The following is a 25,253-nucleotide window of genomic DNA, read 5'->3' as shown; positions in this document are numbered from 1 at the left end:
AGAGAGTACTTCTGTCAGAAAAAATTAAATTTTAAGCCAATAGACATCCTACGCGTAGGATGTCTACAGGGTGTTGTGGTGTGAATTTTGAAAATCTGAGTTGACCAGTGTGTTCAGAAGGTAGGTTTTACCCTAGTTTCACTTGGAAAGTGGAAGTTTAACCATATCTTGACAGGATAAGGCCAAAAGAAAGAAAATTGCCAGACATCCTATCCAAATTGTGCCAAGGCATTATTTTAAGACCAAAACCATAGGATAGCTGCATGAGCAGGATCTACATGATTTATTGAGTGCATGAGAAAGATCTCATCTCAATTGGGTGAGAAAATTGGGTTTTAAGCAGACTTTAGCATTTTTGACTGAAAAGGGCTAGGATAGCTAAAATTGGGGTCTTTTGAAATGCAAACTAAAATCTAAGCATAGCACTGGGTTGCTGACATCAAGGGGAAGCTGTGGCTCAAGTTTGGGGTCAAACAGATCATTTAGACATCTTACGCGTAGGATGTGTTCTGTGTGATTTAGCACTCCAAATCCAACTTTGAGCATACCAAAGTGATCAACACCTAAAGAGGATTCTGTGGTTTGCATTTGAAGCAATTTTGAGCAGTTAGGCATGCTACGTGTAGGATGTCTACTGCATGATATTGAAGTAAAAAACTGACTGTAGACATAGCAGGGTGTTGTATAGCCTGAGGCAAGCCTCCTAGTCAATTTTGGTCCAAATTGGAGTTGATTTGACTGGTCAAACCAACATCAGGCTGCTGGAATAAATTTCTGATCAATTGACCACCTTATAGGTGTCCAAATCAAAAAGTAAAAACAGTTGTGGACTCATCACATCAAGGGGAATCTATAGTGCAAAATCCAGCCAAAACAGAGCAGGTAGACAGCCTATGAGTAGGATGTCTACAGGGGCTTAGTGAAGTGAAAAGCTGATTGTGGACATAGAGTGATGTTCCAATTGACTTAAGAGTTCCAGAACTTCTTTCAAAAGTGAAATTGGACCCTGTTTGATCTTTTGACGGAGCAAAGACGGGATTAAGACTTTCCCTGTAAACTGAACCACATTCGAGTGAAGTACAGTTCCAGATTAAATAATCTAATCAAGAACATCCAAAGTGTATAAAATACAATAATGGTTGAGGTTAACCCTCCAGTTATACCAATCATTACTAAGACCACCTCTAGCAGTTAAATGATTTGATTCGATTGCCAAAATTAAACACTTGTGTACAGGTAGGTATATTCAGCGGCAAGGCAAGAAGTTGTGCGAAAACTGATCCTTTGTCAGGTGAGTGGTTGGATTTGTGATAAATTGCATTGCTAAGTTTGATGAATTTAAGATCAAGAAGACACATTCCTAGAGATCAAAAAGTGGCAGGTGATCAGGGTAGCTTAGTGTCCACCGAGGAGAGTGTAACTCAGGCAAGGCTAGAGCCATTAGCACCGATCATTGAGGAGGGTAGTGATACTGACACTTCATCAGATAAGTCCTTCTTCATGATGGGTAGTCAACAGCCAAGAGGTTTCCCTGATGAAGGACCAATGCTAGAAGGAAGTACCTCCCAAAACCCTTTGAACCATGCCAAATTCACTATAATCTTCTTAGAAGGAACAAACTCTAGGGGAGCCTTAGTTTATTCTGACTATCGAAGACGCACGTGTATTTGTATAGAAGAAAGATCTACTCAGAGGCTGGAGATAATTCAAGTCTATGATGATGGAGATAGATTCCGAGACAAAAGGGGAACCATTATCTGATAGTTAGTAACCCTCAGGATTACAATAGATATGGAGATAACGTGGCAAAAGGAAAAATGGTTTCAGAAACTCAAGAACCGCCTCCAAAAATTGATCGACCTAGAGCTCTTTTTATGTATGATAAAAAAACAACCAGGGTTTCTACCTATAATGAGATTGTGGGAATTTACAAGCATGAGAGTGAGGGAGTAGTCTCTTATTTTCAATGCAAAGAACCCTACCCAAACGAATTAAGCAAAGACAAGGTTCTTTACTTATTCTCTTATGAAATTGCTATGGGGAAGGATATCATTTTTTTTTATAGGTACGGACGAGAGTAAAAACGTATTCTCCCAGAGGAGGTAGAAAAGGAAACAGTTCTAGAAACATCAACATATGCCCCTGAAGAAGGGCCAAGGTTCACCTATACCCCTAGCAAGTCGATAAATCCATTTTCAGAAGAGTACGACGCGACCTCACATTCTAACCGACAACAGACGTTCAACTACTAGAACCAACAAGCAACCCAACCATCATTGCAGGCATGGCTTCGACAAAGTGAAACATTAGAACAAGACCAAAACTGAGATGGTTATCCAGCCACACGAGGGCTAAGAGATTTACAAGAACCATCACTCTATTCACGGTATCAAGGCGAGAATAAGCCAAAAACTCAAGAGTCGACAGAGCCTGGAAGACAACCCATAGAATGAGTTCGAAGAGATGAACCACCTCTTGAAAAAACCATCAGAAATTATGGCTTAGGGGCACCTCTGGGAGAGGAACCATCCCGCTACCGAAGGCCAGAGGAGGTATATCGAGTAGGATGAGGAGAACCAATGATGAGATTTGTAGACCATCGTAGAATTAGATCTTCTCAGGTGCAAAAATGGGTAAACAAGAAATACACGGGAAACAGAGATCCAAGGGATCATGTAGCAGCCTTTGTGCGTGTAATTAGAGCTGAAGAGGTGTTAGACTTCCCTACCCAATTTTCAGGGTTCGGACTTACCCTAGAGGAGGATGCTGCTACTTGGTTTGACTTTGTGGAGCGTCGAGACTTTGAGTCTATGGAGGAGGTGTTTGACAAGTTTATTGAGGAATTGTCACAAAGGGGGATAGCTCATTATACAGTCTCACAAATCCATAAATTCAAACAGAAAGGAGGGAAATCTGTGCGAAAGGCAGCCCTACAACTAAAAAGATATGTGAAGTTCTGCCGTGTGGAAGAACTACAAACTTAGTCCAGACTTATGCTTATATTTATTCAAGGACTAAGGAACACAGATCTCCAGAAGGACTTACATATGAAGAGGAGCACGATGTTAAATGAGTTAACTAAGGATGCTCTTTACCTTGTAGACAATTGTGCGTTCTACAAGGAGGGTGAATTCAAGGATCTTGATGACGATTCATCATCACAACAAAGTGGAAGCAAGTTCGCTAAGACAGCACCGAAAGGAGAAGTAGCTGTAAGCCAGGAGCAGCTTGTAGAGGAAGTGCTAAAAAAGATTAATATGTATGCCAAGCCTCAGGCTAAACAGCCAAAGTGGTGTGCTATTGAACAAAAATGGACAAACCATGTGACGGAGGAATGTTATTATAACAAGGGATATGTGAGAGAGCGACCTTATGCTCCCTAGGCTCAGGTAGCATCTCCTCAACTTCCACCGATGCCTAGATATCAAGCAGGCAACCTACCAGGACATGTAGGTGTAGAAAGACCACAACCAGTATTGGGGAAGCAACCACCCCTACCAAGATTACGACCACTCGGCATAAGATACACACCAACAGTAAACAAACCAGAAGAGAAGGCTTTGGTACCTATGCATGAATATTACAAAGATTCCAATGGATATGTTGCAAATCCTGTCTATTATCCATCAGAAGAACCCCCAACGCCAGAACCTTGGAGCATGATGGGAAGTGCAGGACCATCAACAGCTACACAGGCAGCAGGAGAAGGAAGATATAGCTTGGATGAATGAACACTGTTCCTCATAGCCAATGGAGGCATGGGTGGGCAGAGACATGCATACCAACAAAGAGGATCTCAAGGAGCACCTCAACAACCTAAGGGACCCTGCTACAATTGTGGTGCAGACCATTGGCTAAGAGACTGTCCTCATGATGAAATCATTAGGGTCAACACATATTGCACCGAGTGTGGAATTACTCATTTGATTCCTGATTGCCCTAAGAACCTGAGCAAAGGAGCAAAAACTACCTTGAACATGCTGGAAGCAGTGCCTTCGAGTGGAGGGTCAGAAAACGAGACAGTAATACCTATTCAGGCAGTGACACGAGCCCAAGCTTAAAGAATGACAAATGAACCCATAATTGAAGAGCCAAAGACCGATGCCCCAAGTGCAGAAATGAAAAATCAGAGAAGCACTTGGAAAGCTAGAAAGGCGCATATGAAAACCAAGAGAGAACGAGAACAGACGGCTCTATCTGAGGAGTTAAAACACACAAAGGATAGATTAGAGTGGTTAGAGGATCTAACGAGTCTAAGCTCACACACTACGGCAACCATAGGGCCCAAGGAAATAGTAGAACCCAAAAGTGCAAGATCATGAGGATCAATGTTGGCAGAAAATGTAAATGAGCAGTTAGACGCGCTTTTAAAAGCATACGAAGCCATACTCAAAAACAACCAAACCCAAGAGCAAAGATGGATGACTTATCCATATGCAAAAATAGAAAAACAGAGGTTGGAAATGTGTAGAAAGATGATTGAAACAACCCAATCCTTGATAGAAAACTCGCTTGGTAAACCTGCAAATTGGCACGAGGTACCAGCTCCAACCCCTATCAAACCAACTTTAGAGAAACAAGTAGACACGAAGGAGAGACTCACGGCTGCCTCTGAGTCTAGGAGAGAACCTATCATAGTGCCAAATACAATAGATGAGACAATTGATGGTTTCCAACCTAACATTGGTAGAAATGGGTAAGGATTGTAACGGTCCAGATGATCTGTGGAAGCAAATCCATGAGGCCAACGAAGCTAGCAGGGTGAGCCGCCAAATAAATAGCACGAGAAAAGAGAAAAATGAGATCTTACCTCCCATTGAAGAATTTGAGGCAAGATCACAAATGAACTTTGATATGCATTCACAAGGGGGAGACCAGGGATCAATTAGTTTGGGGCACAGTCAACCAGACTCGCTAAAAACTCTACCCTCTTACCTAGGGGAGAATGAAGCTAAGTCTGAGGTGAGAGAAATCCCATCTCAAAGACTTTATTCCAACAGAGTGATGGATTCACAAGGATTGATTGAGTTATTGTCCACCCCTGTGGCATGCAAAATCACATTAGCCGAACTCCTGAGGTTATGACCAAACATGTGGACCACTGTAGGCAAATGCTTAGAAAAATTTGGAGTAAAAGACCCCACCTCGAAGCTTCAAAAAAGGATCAGAGAATTGGACAAGCCTCAACTAACCACTAGGCAAGTACCTTTAAACAAAGTTGGAGAATATTGCGAGGGAGAAGATGGAAATACCACACTACCAGTAGAATTTCAAGGAGTAGTTTCCAAAGCTATTCTTGAAAATGGAGTAGGAGTCGCTATCGTCACCAAGGAAATCTGGAAAAAATGGGGAAAACCGGCTTTGAGAGCTACCATAATGAAATTGCAACTGGAAGATGGGTTCATGGAAAAGCCTGTAGGACTCTTAGAAAAAGTAATTGTCACCTCGTGTAGAATCGAGTATAAGCATACATTCGCAATAGTTGATTTCGACAAAAAGAACAATTACAAGGTCATCTTGGAAAGACCATTCATGAGACAATTAAAGATGGTCCAGGATTGGGGTTACGACCACATATACCTCAGACATGGCGAGACTACAACCAAAATATACCTAAAAGACCATAGTTACAAAGATGTGAACCAGAAACCAGTGGAAGAGTTTGATTCAGCTACATTGGCAAGGTCCGAACTCCCAGCATAGTTAGGGCAGAAAAAAGAGCTATGGATGTGCAGAGCTTCACATTGTGGGAGCTTAAAATGCGTCTTAGAAGGAGCTATTGAGGACAAGGATTACATTTCGAAACCTTTTTCCGAAGATGCCTTAGAACCTCTGGAATGGGAACACATACTAGCAACATTGGATGTCTGTACCATTACAGATAGCCCAACAACAAAATTTTGCGATAAGGATGGCTATGATGTGCTACCCTATTACATGGTAAGCCTTATACCAGCAGGAGATGAGAATGTAGACCCACCAGAACAAGAAGAGTTTTTATGACTCCTCTGAGCATCTGGAGTTGAATATCGATGCAGATAACGACTATTCAGACAGCTCAAGCGAGCGTGGGGAGAAAACAACGAATATCAAGTTTTATGATTTTGCAAATCAACACCCTAGACGCCAGGAATGTTATAGAAAAAAAAGAGCAAAAAACAAAATTAGAGAGAACCTGATGCCCAAGATAAAAGATAAAACGCACTATCTAATGCTTGTCAAGGCAGAGGATTGTGTAAAAGACCAAATATCATGAAGATTCTCAAGAGTTCGAAGGGAAAGGATGCCTGAAGAAATAAAACAAGTACGAAAGACTAAAACAGAAACAAAATTAAAAAAATCTCAACAACCAAAACAAGAAAAAACAAAAGACCCAAAGTGGACCAAAATGGAGCGTAAAAAGAAATACCAAGAACTAAAACGGTCGCTACGAGAGGTATGGACTACTGAGGGAGGAAGTCGTAGTAAGGAAGAGTCAGAAAAAGAAAACATGAATGTACCATCCCACTATCGAAAATTCACCATCCAGGACAGAAAAATCATAATGACACCACCAATCAGGGAAAGAATAAACCAGGAATCTTATGATGGGCCGGAAAATGCAAAACGGATAGACCTCGCTGCGCCAAGTGAAAAGCCTCAGCCTATCTATATAGCAACTGATTTAGAGCCTCAAGAAGAAGAACTGCTAACACAACTTCTCAAGAAGCATAAAGATGTGTTTGCATGGTCCTACAAAGACTTCAAAGGAGTTGATCCATCGATATGCCAACATACAATTCCGTTGAAATCAGATGCCAAACCTAGCAAACAGCGTCCTTACACATATAATGATAAATTTGCTAAACGAATCAAAGAGGAGATTGACAAGCTAATGGATGCTGAATTCATCTATGAAATCGAGCATACAGATTGGGTGTCACCCATTGTGGTTGTCCCCAAAAAGAACGAAAAGCTGCGTGTGTGTGTGAACCTCAAAAAAGTAAACGCAGCCACAATAAGGGATAATTATCCCTTTCCAATCACAGAACATGTACTTGAGAGGGTGGCTAGGAAACGGGCTTATTCCTTTCTAGATGGGTTTTCAGGGTATCACCAACTGGCAATTGCAATAGAGGATCAACACAAAACAGCATTTGCCACAGAATGGGGAATATATGCATATAGAGTTATGCCTTTTGGCTTAACCAATGCCCCATCTACCTTCCAAAGGTTAATGACTCATGCGTTCAAAGAATACCTGAGAATATTCTTAAAATATATATGGATGATCTCTGTGTGCACTCTCTTCTACGAGAAGAACATATTGACCATTTACAAAAGGTATTTGAGAAGTGCAGAATATATCGAATCTGTCTCAACCCGGAAAAGTGCATTTTTATGGTTAGGCAAGGCCGCAGCTTAGGACATATTGTGTCAAGAAATGGCATAACCACTGACCTAGACAAAATAAGAGTCATAGTAGACTTGCCAGGCCTACTAATGCCAAACAAGTACAATCCTTCATGGGACACTGCAGATATTATCGAAGATTCATATATATGTATGCAGTCATTGCACAACCTCTGTATCATTTATTAGTTAGTTTCGACTGGACTGAGGAGTGTGAAACTTCATTCCAAAAACTTAAGGAAAACCTTGTATCAGCACCTGTACTTAAAGCACCAGATTGAGAAAAGATATTCCATGTTCACATTGATGCATCTGCATACGCAATTGGGAGTATTCTGGCTCAACCTGGAGACAGAACAGTTAATTTCCCAGTTTGTTATGCAAGCCGACAGCTAAATAGTGCAGAAAAGAACTACACAACCACCGAAAGAGAGGGATTAGGAATGATTTATGCTATAAAGAAATTTCGGCATTACTTGCTCGCAAACAAATTTGTGTTCTTCACAAATCGTCAAGCTCTTTTGTATCTAGTAAATAAACCATGCAATACTGGAAGAACTGTACGGTGGTTTATTATATTGCTAAAGTTTGACTTCACAGTGGTAGTAAAAAAGGGTAAACTCATCCACGGGTGGATCATCTTTCAAGGCTGAAAAACGGGGAAGCTCCTGAAGGAGTAGACGATGGCATACCTGATGTATCTTTTCAATATTGAAATGATACTCAAATGGTCTCAGGAAATTGTTAGCATTCTTTCCTTTGGAGGTAGATTTGATAACAAGGAAGACAGATCCAAACAACAAACATTTCGACATACAAAAAACTGGAACTCACTGACACCATATCAAGTGGAAATGAAAAATAGCTAGAAAAGACCAGCTAGAGCAAGAAGCTCTATACAGGATAATCCAGAAAGACAATGTTGGTCTAGGTACTTCACAAATCTCCTAAGAAGAAGGTGCCAGACAAAAAGAAAGTCAGGATGGATGGACATGGATGAAATCAAAAGACTAAGAGAAATTTGGTACATACCAAAATTCAAGAAAGGGGAGGAGGAATGTAGATGGCGGGAATGACCTTTAAAATGCAACTGTAGCTTATTATGTCAAGCCAAACCTTGTAACTTCAAGCTGTGGTGCTCATGTAATCTAGCTCATACTGAGTTCCTTCATTGTACTAGTTCACTGCCGTGAATATATAATTCCAGTTCCAGTCTTCACTTCGAGCTTCATTGTCATTTCCACTTTCAGTACTTATATCATTTCCAATTCTAGTCTTGTCTTTCCAGTGTATGCTTAGTCTGATTTGAAGTCTCTTACTTAGTCTGAACTATCTCCAGTTGATTGCAGGACGACTGTACCATCTAGGCTTGGACCAAATTCTACGATTATGTATAAATCCAGAGGAATTCGAGTGTTATCTTGAATAAGCACACATCCAGGATTGTGCATTTCATTGTTCAACAATGAAAACACACCAAAGACTAAAAAAATTAGGGGTTTATTGGCCAACTATGTATGCTGACACACATGCTTATGTTAACAATTGTACTATATGTAGTGCCGAATGATCGGTGGATCACGCGACATTGTTTCAGGTAAACATTGCACATGTATGGAGTCAATATATCATTGATTTCTTAACAACAAGGACATTTCCTGAAAACATAACAAAAGCACGAAAAAGGGTTATAGAGCTGGAGGCTCGCGACTTTAATTTAATTGGAAATCAACTCTACAAGCGAGGAAAGGACAATCAACTTAGAATCTGTGCAAGTGAAAGCGAATACCTGTTGATTCTAGAACACGCACATGGAGGAATAAGTGGAGGCCATTTTTCAGGCGATAAGATGGCAAAAATTATCTTAACCGCAGGAATATGGTGGTCTACATTGCATATGGATGCTGAGGAGTTTGTAAAGCATTGTGACACATGTCAGCGCACTAAGGTGCCGATAAAGAGAGATGAGATGCCACTACGGCCAATGATGGGAGCACCGGAATTTGCAAAATGGGGCATTGATTTTGTGGGGCCTATTTCACCCCCTGCATATCGCATCCATACCCAATATATCATTGTGGCTACGGACTATCTCACAAAATGGGTGGAAGCCAAGGCAACACAAAAAGCAGACGCAAGAACCATTGCATAATTTTTGTATGAGAATGTATTTGTACGATACGGATTACCAATAGAAATTGTCAGTGATCGAGGAACACATTTTCTTAATGAAGTCATTGAATATCTGCTAGAGGAATTCATGGTCATACATAGAAAATCTGCTCCATATCATCCATAGGCAAATGGACAAGCTGAGGCCACAAATAAAACACTATGCACTGTTCTGACTAAAATTTTCTGAGAGTCAAGGACAGACTGGGATCAGCAGTTACACTCAACACTATGGGCATGCATGGTAGCTTATAAAACATCAATTGGAACAACACCGTACAACATGGTGTTTGGTCTAAACGCTATATTACCCATAGAGTTTTTAGTTCCAACTCTACGAGTAGCGAAATGCTTAGAATGGACACGGCATGAGCTCTCTTCAATAATAGATAATCTTGAAAAGCTAGATGAACTTTGACTGAGAGCTGTAGCTTCGATCTATGCTAAAAGTAGAAGACAAAAAGAGTTTTTTGACAAGCATGTGCACACGAAAGAGTTCAAAATAAATGATTATGTACTTGTTTATACCTTGAAACAACATGCCAAGAAACTTAAAAAGCGAGGGATGGGACCCTTTGTGATTAGTGACTTATCACAAAGTGGAGCTGTCAAACTTGCTACATTGGCAGGAGAAGAAATGCCAAATTGGATTAGTGGGTGTCAGTTAAAAAAGTATCATTTACCACTAACACAGGATATGCTTCAATAAATCCATCAAGAAAAACAACGGATGAAGGAGAAACAGAGGGTACAAGAAGAAGCCCAACAGAAGCAAAAGAACACATTGCAAAAAGAAGACTTCTATGACAACAACAACAAAGTGAATCACCATTGCGAATAAATGATATTTGACCAACGAATTTTGGTGAAGACACAATGGAACCAATAATTGAAATCAAAGTGGGTAGCAATCAAGTTGAATCGATGGCATTGCTTGATTCTGGAGCTCAAGCAAATCTGATCTCTTACAAATTATATAAACAGCTCAAGCCCAAAGATCACCTACATCCTACTTCACAAGTGCTGGAAAGTAGTACATCACATTTGCTAAGAACAGTGGGCTGGACTATATTGCATGTACAAATACATCAATATATTTACCCACACAAGTTTTACGTGGTTGAGGATGCGAGCACACTACACCCCATGTTGTTGGGACAACCGTGGCAGAAAGAGTATAATGTGTAGATAGATTGGAATTTGGATACAGTCAAAATTCAGCATGCACAAGAACAATAGGTGGTAGCCTTTGCTCAGCAAACCCAGAAGAACCAGATGGAAGCACCACAATCACTGGATAAAGAACCAAAAGGATGGGTGCCATTAAAGAACAACACAATACCCATGGAGAACAACCAGGGAACTTCCAACCATGTTCACTACAATCATAAAACAACACAAACCGCAGTGAAAAGATCAAGGTTAACGACATGCAAAAAACAAGTATGGGTGCAGAAGGATATAGGTGCCATGGCATACAAACCACAATACAACAGAAGAAGTCAACAGAAGAACACAGTCCAACCAACAACCACGAGAATAACAAAGATATGGAACCCAAAGAGAATCCTCAGTAACAACTTAAATGCGACTCGCATTTGGATCCCGAAACCAAAGCAACAAGAACTCCCTTCAGTACAAGCAACACCAGCATGTAGAAACATACTACATATGAAATAGGCAAACCAATCTATGTGGGTGCCGATCAACAGCACAACAATGACAACCACGGACGTGGAAATAAACCTACAAAAACCTCCAAAACAAAGCTACAAATGGAAAGCAAAAGAGAAAAAGACTACGGCCAATTCTGCCACGACAATTCTCTCCACGGAGACAACCATGGCCATATCGACAATAGCGGCAAACCAAGCGACATTTGCAAGAAAGACGATCAAACAGAGAGCTGTAAAGTTAAAACTTTTATTTACAAAGAAAATCCGCCAACCAAATCAACAACAAACAGGAAACCTCGACGTCAAATGCCAATAAGCATCTTGCTTATTCCCTCCTCTCGCACAGCATTGATTTTTCCATGCATTGACTAAGTATGCATCAAATAGGGCCACATTACACAGCCGATCATTAGCACAATTTTTAACCCATGTAGTGCACATACACTGAGGCGATACCTTGTCGTCCGGGAAGACTCCGACTAGGAGGGGGGAGGCATTCTCAATGCGGACCCAATGAAGGTAAAAAGAGCAAAAAAGGGCATGTTTTTTTACTATTTTGAAGGGTTTTTGTTTGATTGCGAAATTTTTTGGACTAAACTAAGTACATATGCCCTTATACAGCATCTACAAGTATATGGGACTAAACGCCAAATCAGGCCCCTAGGTGTGTGTATATATGTAAAAATAGCCATTTTTCGGGCAAAATATTGGTAAGACGGAGAAATTCGGCCATAAAAATTGCATGTGAGTGTATATAGTGTTTTGCCGTGATGTTTTTGAGTTATTATGATTTTTGGGGATTTTTTGGGTTTAATTTGCTATTTTCTTTTTAATTTTACTAACTATTGGCAGAAAAACTTCAAAAATACAAAAAGCATGTGAAATACGATCGTAATGAAAAACAAAAAATATGGGGATAATCAGTGACTATAGGACAACCTATGGTACAATGGGGGTGCAATTATGTGAATGGAGCGGAAGGCGTGTCTTGGCCAGATTTTGACCGAAACGTCAAATTTCTCGGAAACTGGGCAAATGGAGTCCAAATCAAGAATTTTTCGCGCCTAAACCGCATCTCGCAAGAAGTTGGGAACACATGTCAAATTCATAGAAAGTGGTTCGGGGACCCCATTATAAGATTTTTTCACTTCACTTAGAGCTCATTTCTACTATTACCTTCTTGAGAAAGAGATCTTGCCACCTAGAGCGAACCGGACTTCCAGCTGCTTCTACGACGCGCACGACCACCCGACAGGCTCCAGTTATGAGAGGTAGTCTCACCACCTTGAGCTTTTCGCGTATGTTTGATTTTTTGTCGCGAAAACTAGTGTAGGGTTCACACGGGAAACGAGCAGTAGAGACATACAGGTAGAAGTGGCCACCTAACGGCTAGCCCAAAAGCGATAAGGCTTCATCGGAAGTTTACCCTAGCATAGGAGACCACTATTGAATGCAAAAAGGCGGCAAAAAACCATTGGGAAAAACCCTAACTTCTAGAGCCCTAGAGGCCACCAAAGGGTAATCGGTGGAAAGTCGCCCAAATGCTACCAAAACTCATGGGTAGGAGCATCTCGACATGCTCTACAAGGCTATATAGCCCACATGGCCATAAGGCGACCCGAAGCGGGACTAAGCTTCAGAAACGACATCAGACACACAAAGCGTCAACTAGCTCTCACGGTCAAACCGAATGTCCGTTTTCCACCAAACTTCACGAGCGACATTCCTAGACCATCAACAACCAAGTCCTATGGTGGTAGACCACCACAAATCATCAACATCATGCAAATGCAACCATGGGCGCTTCCAGAGCGACAAATTGCCAAACGAAGCTCCGATGAAGCCAAAGACAACAAAAACCATATGGCAAAGATCCCCAAGGAACCATGAAGCTATGGAGACTAACATCAAGAAATTTCATCGCCGAAAAGCACTCCAAGAGTCAGAAAATGGCTCAGAGGCTCTGAAAGCCAAACAGGGAGTTTCTATCTATCTATTTGACTTTTTTATTGAAATAGGGCTTAAAGGGGACTCAGGGGGGCTCAGGGCATGTACCAATAGCATTTCTCATATAAATTTCACCAGGAGACATCCTACACGTAGGATGTTTCAAGGCCATGTTTGGGAACCAAAATCAACATCTCATCTTATACACAGCTTCTACATAGCTTATACATGCTAGCCATCAAGTTTTATCACATTTGGACAAGAGTTGACCTCATATGCATCAAAAAATGGAAAGTCAGAGCATAGAGGCATTAATGGGTCATAGACCTACCAAAACTAGTCCAAATCACATGAAACTTGCACAATATACTCATTAGCACATTGCCAAGCTAACTGTGGGGTCAGATATGAAAATTAATGAAATAGACATCTTACGCCTAGGATGTCTAAATGACTTATTTGACCTCCAGCTGGTGTTTTTGAGTTCCAGATGTCTTTATAGCACCTTCACAAGCTCATGTATCAAATTTCAAGCCATTCCCATCACATTTGGCCCCCAAAACCTCCAAGATGCACTCTGTGAGCCTAAAAACACTACACATTCTCTTAACAACACCAATGCTTATCCAAATCAAAATCTAAGAGCAGGGCCATGTTTTGCATGCTAAGGGCTACCCACAGAAGCAACTCCAAGTCATTCTGAGAAAATAGACATCCTACGCGTAGGATGTCTCTAGTGTCATATTGACCTTCTGTGCAGGAATTGACTTCATGGGAGCCTCTTACATGGTATAAGAAGCCTATATATCAAATTTCAACCCAATTGAATACCATTTGCCACTTGTTTAGGACAACCTACCCAGTTTGTGAGCCAAAAGCCTAAATTTGCTCAAAATTTCACTTTTTGATGTCCAAACCAAATTCCAAGTACATAGCCATGTTGCAAAGGTCAAGGGCCACAAGCCTGTCAAGTTTCACAAAAAATAGAGAAGGTAGACATCCTACGCGTAGGATGTCTACATGATTATTTTTTAGCCAAAAATCTAATGTGGATACATGCAGGGTTTCCCTAGTTCCTTTTGAGTTCTTATTTCAATTTTCAAGTCATTTGGATAGTCAGAACTCAGTTTATCAGCTAATATGTAAAAAACGCTAATTTGGACTACTGAGTGCAACAGGATCCATGGCAGCCACAAAATCACCTGCAAAGAAGAAGAGGATGACTATCAAGGACTACTTAGAAGAAGTGGAGCCTTTTGTTATCCCAGAGGGAACCCTGAAGCCCACAAGCACGTGGATTCAAGATGACCTGCTAGAGACCAATGATTTGAGAATCTACCAAGGAGTATTTAAAGATCCGGAGGGAAATGCAGTGGAGCTACCCATGATACCTCGAGATCTCAATGAATTTGTCAAGAGCAAGATGGGGGATTACTTGGAGAAACTGGATCTCCATAATTACTTTGAAGCCTTACCAGCAGGGATTGATGTTAAAAGAGTGTGGGAATTTGTCACCACAATCAAAGAGGACGGCATAGCCCGAGTTACAGATTTGCAAGGCAAGCCTAATACAATGATTGTCATCACAGAGAAGGTGGTGGCAGCAGCACTTGACATCTCTAACAAAGGAGACAGTGTGACAAAGAGGCGAGATTACATTAAGGTCTACTCGAAAAAGAAGAATAACTACACATTTGAAGATATTCCAAACCCAAAGGTGGCTATCATGAGCGAACTATACAATCAATACTTCCACATGTGTACCAAGCAGCCACAAAAATACAGGATGCCACCTGGAGCTATTGCCACCACTTTCACCTGGGCAATGCAGAAGGGCAAACCAAAGGAGATAAACTATGCTGCTTACATCCACGACAATCTTGTGAAGATGGGGACCAAAAATCCCACCTATATTGTACCTGGTGAGCTGATAACAAAAGTTGTCTATGGAGCATTGCATGCCAAGGGAAACTAGCCTCTACTCCCTCACAAAATGATTGGCTAAAGCTAAAGGAAGACAAAGAAGAAGAACCTCCTAAGGGGCCTAGGGTAGCCACAAGGTTGAAGCGCCGTTTAGAGACAATGCTAGAAGAGCCACCAAAGCCAAAGAAGGGAAAGAAAGAAACTCTACAGGTACCGATCAAGGAAACAAAGTCACAAAAAGCGGCAAGGCTAGAAAGACTAATGGAAAGTTTCAGAGCCGAAAGAGCGCTAAAAGGGGATCTGAGCGAGTTATGGAAGCCATCCCTTGAGGCTATGTCTGGATCATCCCGAAGTATTCAAAGGGATCGGTTTGAAGATTATATCAAAAACTTCGAGATCTTAGATGCTACAGCGGAGAATATCCCAAATATACCATTTACAGAAAAAGAGATGGACGAAGTGAGACGGCAGCTGCTAGAAGAGCAGGAAGGCCAAGAAAGAGAGAGGAAAACAAAGGCGGATCGGGATTTCAAGAAGAAGCAACCAACTCCACCATCAAGCCGAGAATCCAACCCACCACCATCACCACCTCCTCTTAGTCCTCCACAAACCCAACAAAAACAGGAGTTGAACAAACCTGATGGGCAACAGGACTCCAAGCAAGAGAAGAACAAAGAGGAAGAGCAGAAGGCAGAAGTTGAGCTAGAAGACGAGAAGCTAGATCTAGAAGAAAGAAACTATAGAATATTTCTTGATCTCCTAGCTGCTGGGTACTCTCGAGAAGAGGCAGCTAATGCAGCTTTTGAGTTGTCGAGCACAAGACCCAAGGAATATATGCAAAGCGTTCGGTTAGTGGAGTTGAAAGAGATGGCCACAGATACAGTGGATCTACAGCCACCAACTGATGATTGGGATATAGTGATGCAAAAACTCACCGGGCTCAGAGCAAAGTTGATGGCCACTGAGATAGAAATTGATAATCTCAAAACAAATGAAGTTCATATCAAAGCTGGAGTGGACTCACTGCAAGAAAAGGACCAAGAGAACATAGAGAAATAAACCAAGATGCAAGCCGATCTGGACGCGGCACTACAAAGATGCCAAGAGATGGAAAGACAGAGTCAGGCAACAGAACAAAAGCTTCAAAGAGCAGAGGAGGAATACAAGAAAATCAGCAAATCACTGACAAATGTGGAGAAAGAGAGGGACAATTTGACACTACAGCTTGCTGAAGAGTCCAAAGAGGTTGAAACCTTGAGGAATGCTAAGGAAAAGGCTGAGCTAGAACATGAGGCAAGCCAGGATGAAGTGATAGAGCTAAAAGATCAAATGAAAGTGAAAGATCAGACCATCCAAAGGCTAAGGGCATCTTCGGCCAGAGTCAGAGCTGCTACCTCGACTGGCACTGCTTCAGAGAATGATCTATATGAAGAACAAATGAAGGAACTCCAAAAGGAGTTGACACTAGAGAAGAGACAAAGACTGACGCTGGCCGAGGGCTCCCTAGTAATGCAAAACCATATGGAAGATGAGAACAAGGCCATGAAAGATGAGCTAGAAGCCTTGAAAAAGAAGATGGACGAGGAATTAAAGAGATTGCAAATAGAAAATGAAGACACCAAGAGGAAGCTAGAAGAGGCTGAAAAATGCAGATCTGAACGACCTCTTAGTGAACATGGGAGATCAAGCGGAACAGGAAAAGAAGGCATATTAGAAGTAGATAGATGAGCTGAAAGGCCAATAGCAGACTGAAGAGCAACACTTGAGCACAAGGACAACAACAATGGAAGGCATTGACATAGAAAATGTGTCAGATCCAGTGGACACTACTATGCAAGAGGACATCCTTGTAGGACCATCACAAGAACCCCAGGATCTGACACAAGAAGAAGAAGAAAATCTATAGAAGGCAATAGAAGCGGCAATAAAAGACACGGCCAAAGAAGCAATGGAGTGGGAGCAGAGAGTATTTAAGTCTATGACCATTCAGAAGTTAGATGCCAATATCATTCGGCATGAATGGCTACAACCTTCTCTCCCATATCCTCTTCTAAAGTATGAAGCTGCTACAATAAACAAACAGATTAAAGAGGAGCCAATAGTGCCACTATACAAAGCAGATATCTCCAAACCAGAAGGAGTTAAGCTGATTGTGGACTCTCAGCCCAAGTGGAGAAAGGCATGGCTAACCAAATACCCACAGTATTTAGTTCATCTGGTAGAGGCACCTAAAAGAGTCAGATACAACCTTAGCTTTTGCCCTCTACCAAGGATGCGGACCTGGAAAGCACAAGAGCTGCTGCAGAAAAGCGAATTCACATGGCTCAACTACCCAAAGTTGTTAGGCTTAAAGGTAGGCGAGAGAATGAGTGAGCAATACATGGTGAAAACCCTAACGGGCGCCATTAAATTGTTCACTGGCTCGTGTGACCTCTCTTGCATCATGCTCAAAAAAATCTGTAAAACCCTTCTGGCAGTCTTTGAAACCTTTAAACCTGGACAGGCAACAAACAACATCTTCTTCTTCCAAGACACATATAGATGTGCATATGATCTGTCTGCTCAGCCTTCTCATGAGGTGATACATGCCCTATATCAGAGAATCATGTTTTTTCCCTCATATCACCTCCAGGCCTTTGAAGAAGCCTTCTACACCTGTTTCTTCACCATCAGTACAGAAATATTCGGCCCGACCTTAGTGGCCCAACATGCGCGGTATGAGTCTCTTATGAATATGCGCAAAAGCCTCCACTAAAGAAGCAACTCTACTGCGATGTCGGGGATGACATGAACTAGGAGGGGGGGAGTGTTAGCGGCTGGACACACCCAACAGAGGATAATTGCCTAGCAGGATATTATTTTTTGTAATTATTCTTTAATTGAGAAAAACCGTCATTTCACCTTTGTAAATAGTGGGGCTTGCAGAAGCTTCTAGATTGTATCTCATTTTTGACATTTAGACTGAGTGAATGGTTAAATTGGAACATTGGGGTTTGAGATTGTAAGGTATTTATACCACTTTTGACCTTAATGAAAAAAACCCTTTGTCACTTTATAAGTTTTGTATGTGTGAGTGAGCGTACTCTGTGTACGAGAGAGAGTGAGAGTTTTATCTTGACGCTACGCGCGCACCGGTGGTTGGAATCGAGTGCGGAGAAGTGCAGTGTGTTGCCCCCGAAGAGAGCTACGTGCCAATACCTACATTGTGTGTGTACGATCTGGCTTTGCGAGCTCAATCCACGAGCTATATCTGGTGATTCGATGAGCATACATTGTCTGTTTCTGCATTTCAGCATATCCACACGTTCGCATTGAGTAGAGCTACACATTAGGCACTTTAGTTTTGGGAAACGACGACTTGAAAATTTTGACCAGACATCCTACATGATTTTGCACCTGGTGTTTAGGGTTGGGGTTTTGGTTCATGGACCTTAGGGAGAGCGACCTATTGGTGTTAATAGGGTTTCCTTCAAGTTCCGTAGCATTTCGAGAACGTTTGATGGGTATTTGGATCTTGAAAGCGTTATAGGAAATCTCCTCTTATGTACTCCTGAAGGCTGTAGCTTAGACATTGGGTAGAGACCTCTGTAGGAAGAAGTCAAGAGTCAGTCGAGTGTAGGGTGACACCCTATGCTTGATTCCACGCGCCTACAGGTCGAGCTTCGTCCTTAGCTGACAAATCTTGTTAGGTGAGTTCTCGCTGTGCTGACGTCCGTCGCGGCGTATCCACCAACAGTTGTTTCTGTTATCTTTGCCTAGACATCTTTAGCCAGACGTCTTTTTCAACATCTTGTTCATTGGTGTGTATTTATTATAATTAAAATATCTACACACACACACACACACTTGCATAGGAAAGAGTGATGGCGGAGGTGGCCGAGGTGAATCGAGACGTAGCAAATGCAGGCTCCCATCTGTAGCATGCAAAGGAGAACAAGTCGATGCATGTTTCCATGAGTAGAAAATCAATTTTTGTAGAGTATGAAGGGGTTGAGCGCCGAGTTTACCGAGCTTAGGTGGGTCACTGTGGGTGCAACATTATCTCTCTACTCTCTCTCTCTCTCTCTCTCTCTCTCTCTCTCTCTCTCTCTCACACACACACACACACACACACACACACATGCAATTGTGAACAAACAAGTACTCTTGCAAGCTAATCATTGTAAGGTAGTTGCTGCCTCTCACAAGCTAATGTAGACGTCCACAGGCTCCCACCGTCTCATGGACACTACATGCATGAACGCGCACACACAGTGACACTATATTTGTTGTGCGATGTAGACTGGCCAGCTTCAACTTGTCTCTCTCTACAGTTTCACACACACGCAGACTGCACAAAATGATGGACAACAGGTCTTTGCACTCACCGACACACACACACACACACACACACACACTCATTGTATCATCTCTCTCTCTCTCTCTCTCTCTCTCTCTCTCTCTCTCTCTCTCTCTCTCTCTCTCTCTCTCTCTCTCTCTCTCTCTCTCTCTCTCTCTCTCTCTCTCTCTCTCTCTCTCTCTCTCCCCAATTTTGCACACATGCACACTCCATAAACATGATGGACATCAAGTCTCTTCCAGCCCAATCATGCAGCATGCACACATATCCATATCGCATACACGGACATGGACTATAGGTGCAGTCTCTTCCCATGCAAATCATCGAGGTCTTGAGACTCGTTAAATGGGAGCAGAACATGATTTCTATTGTGCAGTGCTGCTTGGAGAAGAAAAGAGAGATTGACACGTGGAGGTCTCTTTGAGCTTGAAATTTTTAAGTTGCATTATATATAGTATAGATGGGGTGCAATAAATGTTTAAGGTCCAACCTTTTCAATTCCCGATATACTTGTTAATTTGTTTCAACTTGGATAAACACTCTCACGCGTTATTGTTCCCCAACATTAGTCTGAAAATCAATGGAAAATTTGGAGACAATGAAATGCATTAAATATAGTTGTGGTTAAATACTTTGTACCTGAGAATGAGACAGACAAGGTGTCAGATAAGTGATGTTTTCTCAAGCAAGATGGGTGAATATGAGATTACATAGTGAACTATTCCTAACTCATGTTGTGACTACCACGTATGCACAAAGGAGAAAGGTAGCATGGTTTCCTATTTGGTGCCAAACATTGGGTAAGACGTGAGGGGGAGAAATAGCACTAGAAATGGCTGAAAGATTTGAACAATGCTACACAACACATTGACACCCACTATGGCAATAATCAATCAAACAACACAACAGAAATAGGTTTGCCACAATGGTTTGGGCCATTGAGTGGGGTGGGCCATGGTGACGCACAACAAATGATTCAAGTAATCTCAATCTATACCTCTAACTCTATCACTAAAGGTCATTCAATGTGTATGCCTTTCTCCAAATGTATTCTCTCTCTCTCTCTCTCTCTCTCTCTCTCTCTCTCTCTCTCTCTCTCTCTCTCTCTCTCTCTCTCTCTCATATAATTGGCTATAATTGCTTCATCCAGCTACAATCTTCCAACAACTATTGCATGATTTCTTTAAAGAAACACACACTCTTGTGTCATTTTACTTGTGCTAGTAGTTGCTTTAGCTTGCTAACACATGATGACTACTCATCTTGGCAACTACATGTACTCATAAACCTTACCCTAACTGTTTGATGTCTATTTCACAAACATTTTTTTATAGTGGTGGCTTTATTAACTTTGGTGTTGTAGTTAAGCTCAATGGACACTTGCTAGTTTTTGTGTAATAATCCCATGAATGAAAGTTTTTTATGAAAGCTGTCACCTTGTGATTAAGCTTGCTTTCATATTGATTTCTACCACCTTGTCTGTGAGATTTTCACTTGTTTCATGGAATACTTCCCTTGAATAAGTAGTAGTTTGCAAATTGGACCTTGATGCCATTAAATTGCTGTGTCTCTCTCTCTCTCTCTCATCCTTTTTTACTTTTCTCTCTCTGCTTGCATCTAACATGATCCTAAGCTTTCATCTAGTACATGCTGATTGGTGCTCCCTTTGTTGAGTCGATGGTTCACTGTGTGAACGCTCCAATTTTGTTCCCCCTTGGTTTTCTTTTCTACATCTCCAAAGCATACCTAGAGGATCAAAACATAGTCCCCCTCTGATTTGTTGATGGGCACGACAAAATGGTAAAATCGGAGACAATGAATGCATTAAAGATAGCCGTGGTTGGCTACTTTGTATCTGAGAATGAGATAGACAAGGTGTGAGATAAATGATGTTTTCTCAAGCAAGAGGAATGAATATCAGATAACATAGTGAATTATTGATGGCTCGTGCTCTAACTACCACATATGCACAAAGGAGCAAGGTAGCATGGTTTCCTAATTGGTGCCAGACATTGGATAAGACCCACCCCATGGGAAATAACACTAGAAATGGCTGAAAGATTTGAAAAATGATACACAACACAGTGACCCACTATGGAAATAATCAATCAAACAACACAACACAAACATGTTTGCCACAACAGTTTGGGCCATTGAGTGGGGTGGGTTGTCCTCCTCTATATGTAACATGGGTCCAATTGAAGGGATCAACGTTGTAGTGAAATCGACTGTTGATTTTTTTAAGGCCTACCAAATTCTGGGTGCAGGAAAAAAGGGGGCGTCTCTACGTAGGTAATTACTGACACCGAAAGTGGCGCTAACCAGAGAAAGTGATGTCAAGCAGGGACTAACTTGTGCAGCGAGAGAAAGAGATGCATGCGCCAGAGCAATAACACTATGCCAAACCTGCGTGTGCTAGAGCTTGCCTCGACTCCAACTTTCCCTTGCTCTGCACTAGCAGGTACACACAATTGTCATACATGTGTTTGAGATTTTCTATGGTTAGCCGTGTCGAGATTACTGCGCAGGTAGGTCAATTTTCAACAAGGCAGAGAGCTTGCCTTGACTCCAACTGACCCTTGCTCTGCACTACCAGGTACACACAGTCATGCAGGTGTTTAAGCTTTTCTTTGGTTAGCTATGTCGAGATTACTGTGCAGATAGGTCAGTAGATCAGCAAGACAGGGATTCTATAGCAGGTATAGAGCATCCTAAGAGGTGTTCGAGCAGTTCTATGATCACAAATATGTTGAGTTTACTGTGCAGGCAGGTCCGTTTTCAGCATTGCAGGGATGCTCCAGCAGGTTCATTGCACCATGGGGAGGTGTTCAAGCAGTTCTGCGTTCTCTGATGTGCTGAGTTTACTGCGCAGACAGGTCCAATTTTAGCATTGCAAGGGTGTTATAACAGGTATAATGCATCCCATGCAGGTGTTTGAGCAGCTTTGTGGTCTCTGATGTGCTGAGTTTACTGCACATATGGACTGAGTAACACGGGGTGCATTTTTGTAATGTGCATATTGCCGAGATTACATTATCTAACACAATCTCCAGCGAATTGTTGTGTTAGGTCGAGAATTGGGTGCTCATCTTTTTGTGAGGGCATTGTGGGTGTTTTTGAGAGAGAATGGAAAGCGAAGGTGATGTGGACAATGATATCAACATGAGGGAGACTGAGGTATGTCCCCATTGAATACTCTTGATGTGTTGACCCCGTATTGGCTTCATTGATATTCAACTAAATGAAAGGGTAATTCAATTTATGAAAGTATCTCAATTATGGTGTGCAATGTTTGATGGTGCACCTTGTTTAAACTTGAAAGTCGTTAATGAGACATGTCACGGGTTGTTCTTGTGTATGCGTAGAGGTCATATGATTTGTATGATCAATAAATTTCAATCTTTTTTCTGTATTTTGGTCAGTATGTGTCTCCATTTATTGAGGTTGTGGGGGAAAATGGAAAAGTGGTTCGTGAGTGTCATGCGTCACAAATGTGTATTGATAGAAAGGTCTCATACGAAAGGCAATGTTTTCTCATTAGAAATCTAAAAAATTTCCACAAAATCACTAATATCCATATTCCATAGCATAAATCAGGGCGACCTAAAACTGGTGAGAGACCACAACGAACAGTGTCTCCTAGATCTAAGCACCAATGCATGACAAGATTTGGGAATGTTGCACATAGAGTTACAATGGCACAAAGAAAGTTTCACAAAGATTTAGAGCATCGAGCAACTAAAGAGTGGGAAAGAGTCTATGACCCAAAAGGGAAATCACAAATAGAATGGGAACACGTTTGGATCGGGTACGAAGCTCGCACGAATGGGGTCCCACATGCCGCTAATGCCTCTCATGAGGAAAATTCTAGTGCCAGTGAAGAAGAAATCAATGATTGTGAGGATGGGTCTTCCATTGTAATTTTTGTGCAACTCTTTTTTTCTTTAGAATGGTACTTTTTGATATTTAATCGATTTACTTTTTGTTTGTTATTATAGCCTGTTTTGTCATCCACATCTAGCTATACGCATGCCGAAAGGATTAATTTCATGGTGAGCCATGACCACCTTGTGTGTGAGAGCCACGACTTGAATATGAAGCAACTTCTGGATAGGTTTGTTGCTAATATATATTTGTATAACTATGTTATATTTCAAGTGTATTAAACAAAGGTAAACAATGTAAGTGTATTCCTTTTAGTGTAGGTACCATAAAGGAGTTACATTTCTCTTGCAATCAAGTCGGGTTGGGCTTGAGTCAGGTCTAGATGCCCAATTTATCGACGATGTTTTAGATCTTGAGGCTTCGACACACGTTATCAATCTCTTTGCATTGTGAGGAAAATAAAACTATGTTTAAGTAACGTAGATTTTTATGCTCTTATAATTTACTAAACATCTATTTGATAGATGGATGAAAAATATATTACCACTAGATGTTCTCTTAGCGGTGTGGTGGGTCGACAACATGTGGTCCTTTTGTCTCGGAGCATACTATAGGAGACCATACTCTTGAAAATTTCTTTGGGACTCGATTTAGGAAGTCATATCTTTACATTCTTCCCCATCTTCGATGGGTATAATTATTTCATTGTTACGTATTACATAATACATTAAAAAAATACAAAGTCTAAATTTGACCTATTTGTATAGATCTCACTGGGTTCTTGTGTCATTTTACAATGCCCATGTGGTACGGATACCTACTTTTTCTCGATGGCATTCATCGATAGTGATCTTTGACTCACTCTCAATTGTCACCATGGAGACACTGTTTCCGAGTGTGTATAGGTATGCATTGCTTTTACTTCTTTAAAATGATTGAGTTGTTTGTTAAATTTCAATTAAATGCATGCATTTAGTTGAAGGGTACTAAGTCATTTAAGTACACATTGTTCAAATCTACAAGTCAAAGAGGAGCTAGAAGATCCTCGAGAATCATGCAAAATCATTACTGCAAAGGTTGATAGCTTTAGTGTAGTTTTCTTTGATTGAGACTGACATTTTCATTGATAATTTATTGACATGTTGTTGTTTGCAGTGTCCCTAACAACCAAATGCAATTGATTGTGGATATTATGCCATGACTACAATGAGATTGTTGATCAAGACCACGTTTAAAGACAAGAAACCTCAACTCAATCTGGTAATTGCATGTCTTGCATGAAGCATTTATTATCTAGTGTGCTTGAGACCTATATCGTTTTTTGATGCATATATTTTTTGGGAGTTAAAACAGAATTGGTTCCAACATGAAGAGGTTGATTTTACAAGAAAGAAGCTCAATGAGTGGTTGCACAAGTAGTTGGGTGAGTCACGATTGGCTAGGCCACAATTTTAGTCTTGAACTATTTTGAGATTACATGAAAATATGATCCACCATTTTTTGTATTGGGAGCTAGCTTTGGACGTACTTGACATGAAGTCGCGGAGCGGAGCGTGGGTCGACTCTCTCACACACACACACACAGTGAGCTTACACAATACAGTACGCAGAGAACTGTTAGAAGGGTTATCTCCCAATTCCTTAGTATTCACAAAGTATAAGTTAGTATATACAAAGAGTTAGAGGTAAGTGAGTTAGGCGGGCGGCCGGCCATATCTGCATAAGAGGCCACTTGGGCTTTAATCCCAACAACCTCCCACTTAAAGTCCAATGTGGCACTTTAAGTAACTGTAAATCTATGAACATAAATGTACAAAGATTTACATGGCTGCCATCTATCCAATGCCCAATAACTCACGACAATGCACAAAGCCCTCTCCTGGAAGTCCCTTTGTGAGTAGATCAGCAGGATTGTCCTT

General features: G+C 41.3%; 1 protein-coding gene and 1 pseudogene across 1 annotated transcript in view; both read left to right on the top strand.

Annotated features, from left to right (window-relative positions):
* Window positions 1-22,300, top strand: part of LOC147421489 (uncharacterized) — a 34,333-nt gene extending 12,033 nt beyond the window's left edge. Inside the window, exon 4 of the mRNA XM_086502941.1 lies at window positions 22,216-22,300. Coding sequence (XP_086359067.1) covers window positions 22,216-22,300 — 85 coding nt within the window. The remainder of the gene's footprint in view (window positions 1-22,215) is intronic.
* Window positions 22,301-23,274: 974 nt separating this feature from the next.
* On the top strand, window positions 23,275-24,753 carry LOC147421488 (uncharacterized; annotated as a pseudogene).
* The last annotated feature ends 500 nt before the right edge of the window (window positions 24,754-25,253 follow it).

Source organism: Adiantum capillus-veneris, chromosome 27, assembly GCF_014529385.1.
Source record: "Adiantum capillus-veneris isolate H3 chromosome 27, ASM1452938v2, whole genome shotgun sequence".
Classification (NCBI taxonomy): Eukaryota; Viridiplantae; Streptophyta; class Polypodiopsida; order Polypodiales; family Pteridaceae; genus Adiantum; species Adiantum capillus-veneris.
This window is presented reverse-complemented; position numbering and strand designations above follow the sequence as displayed.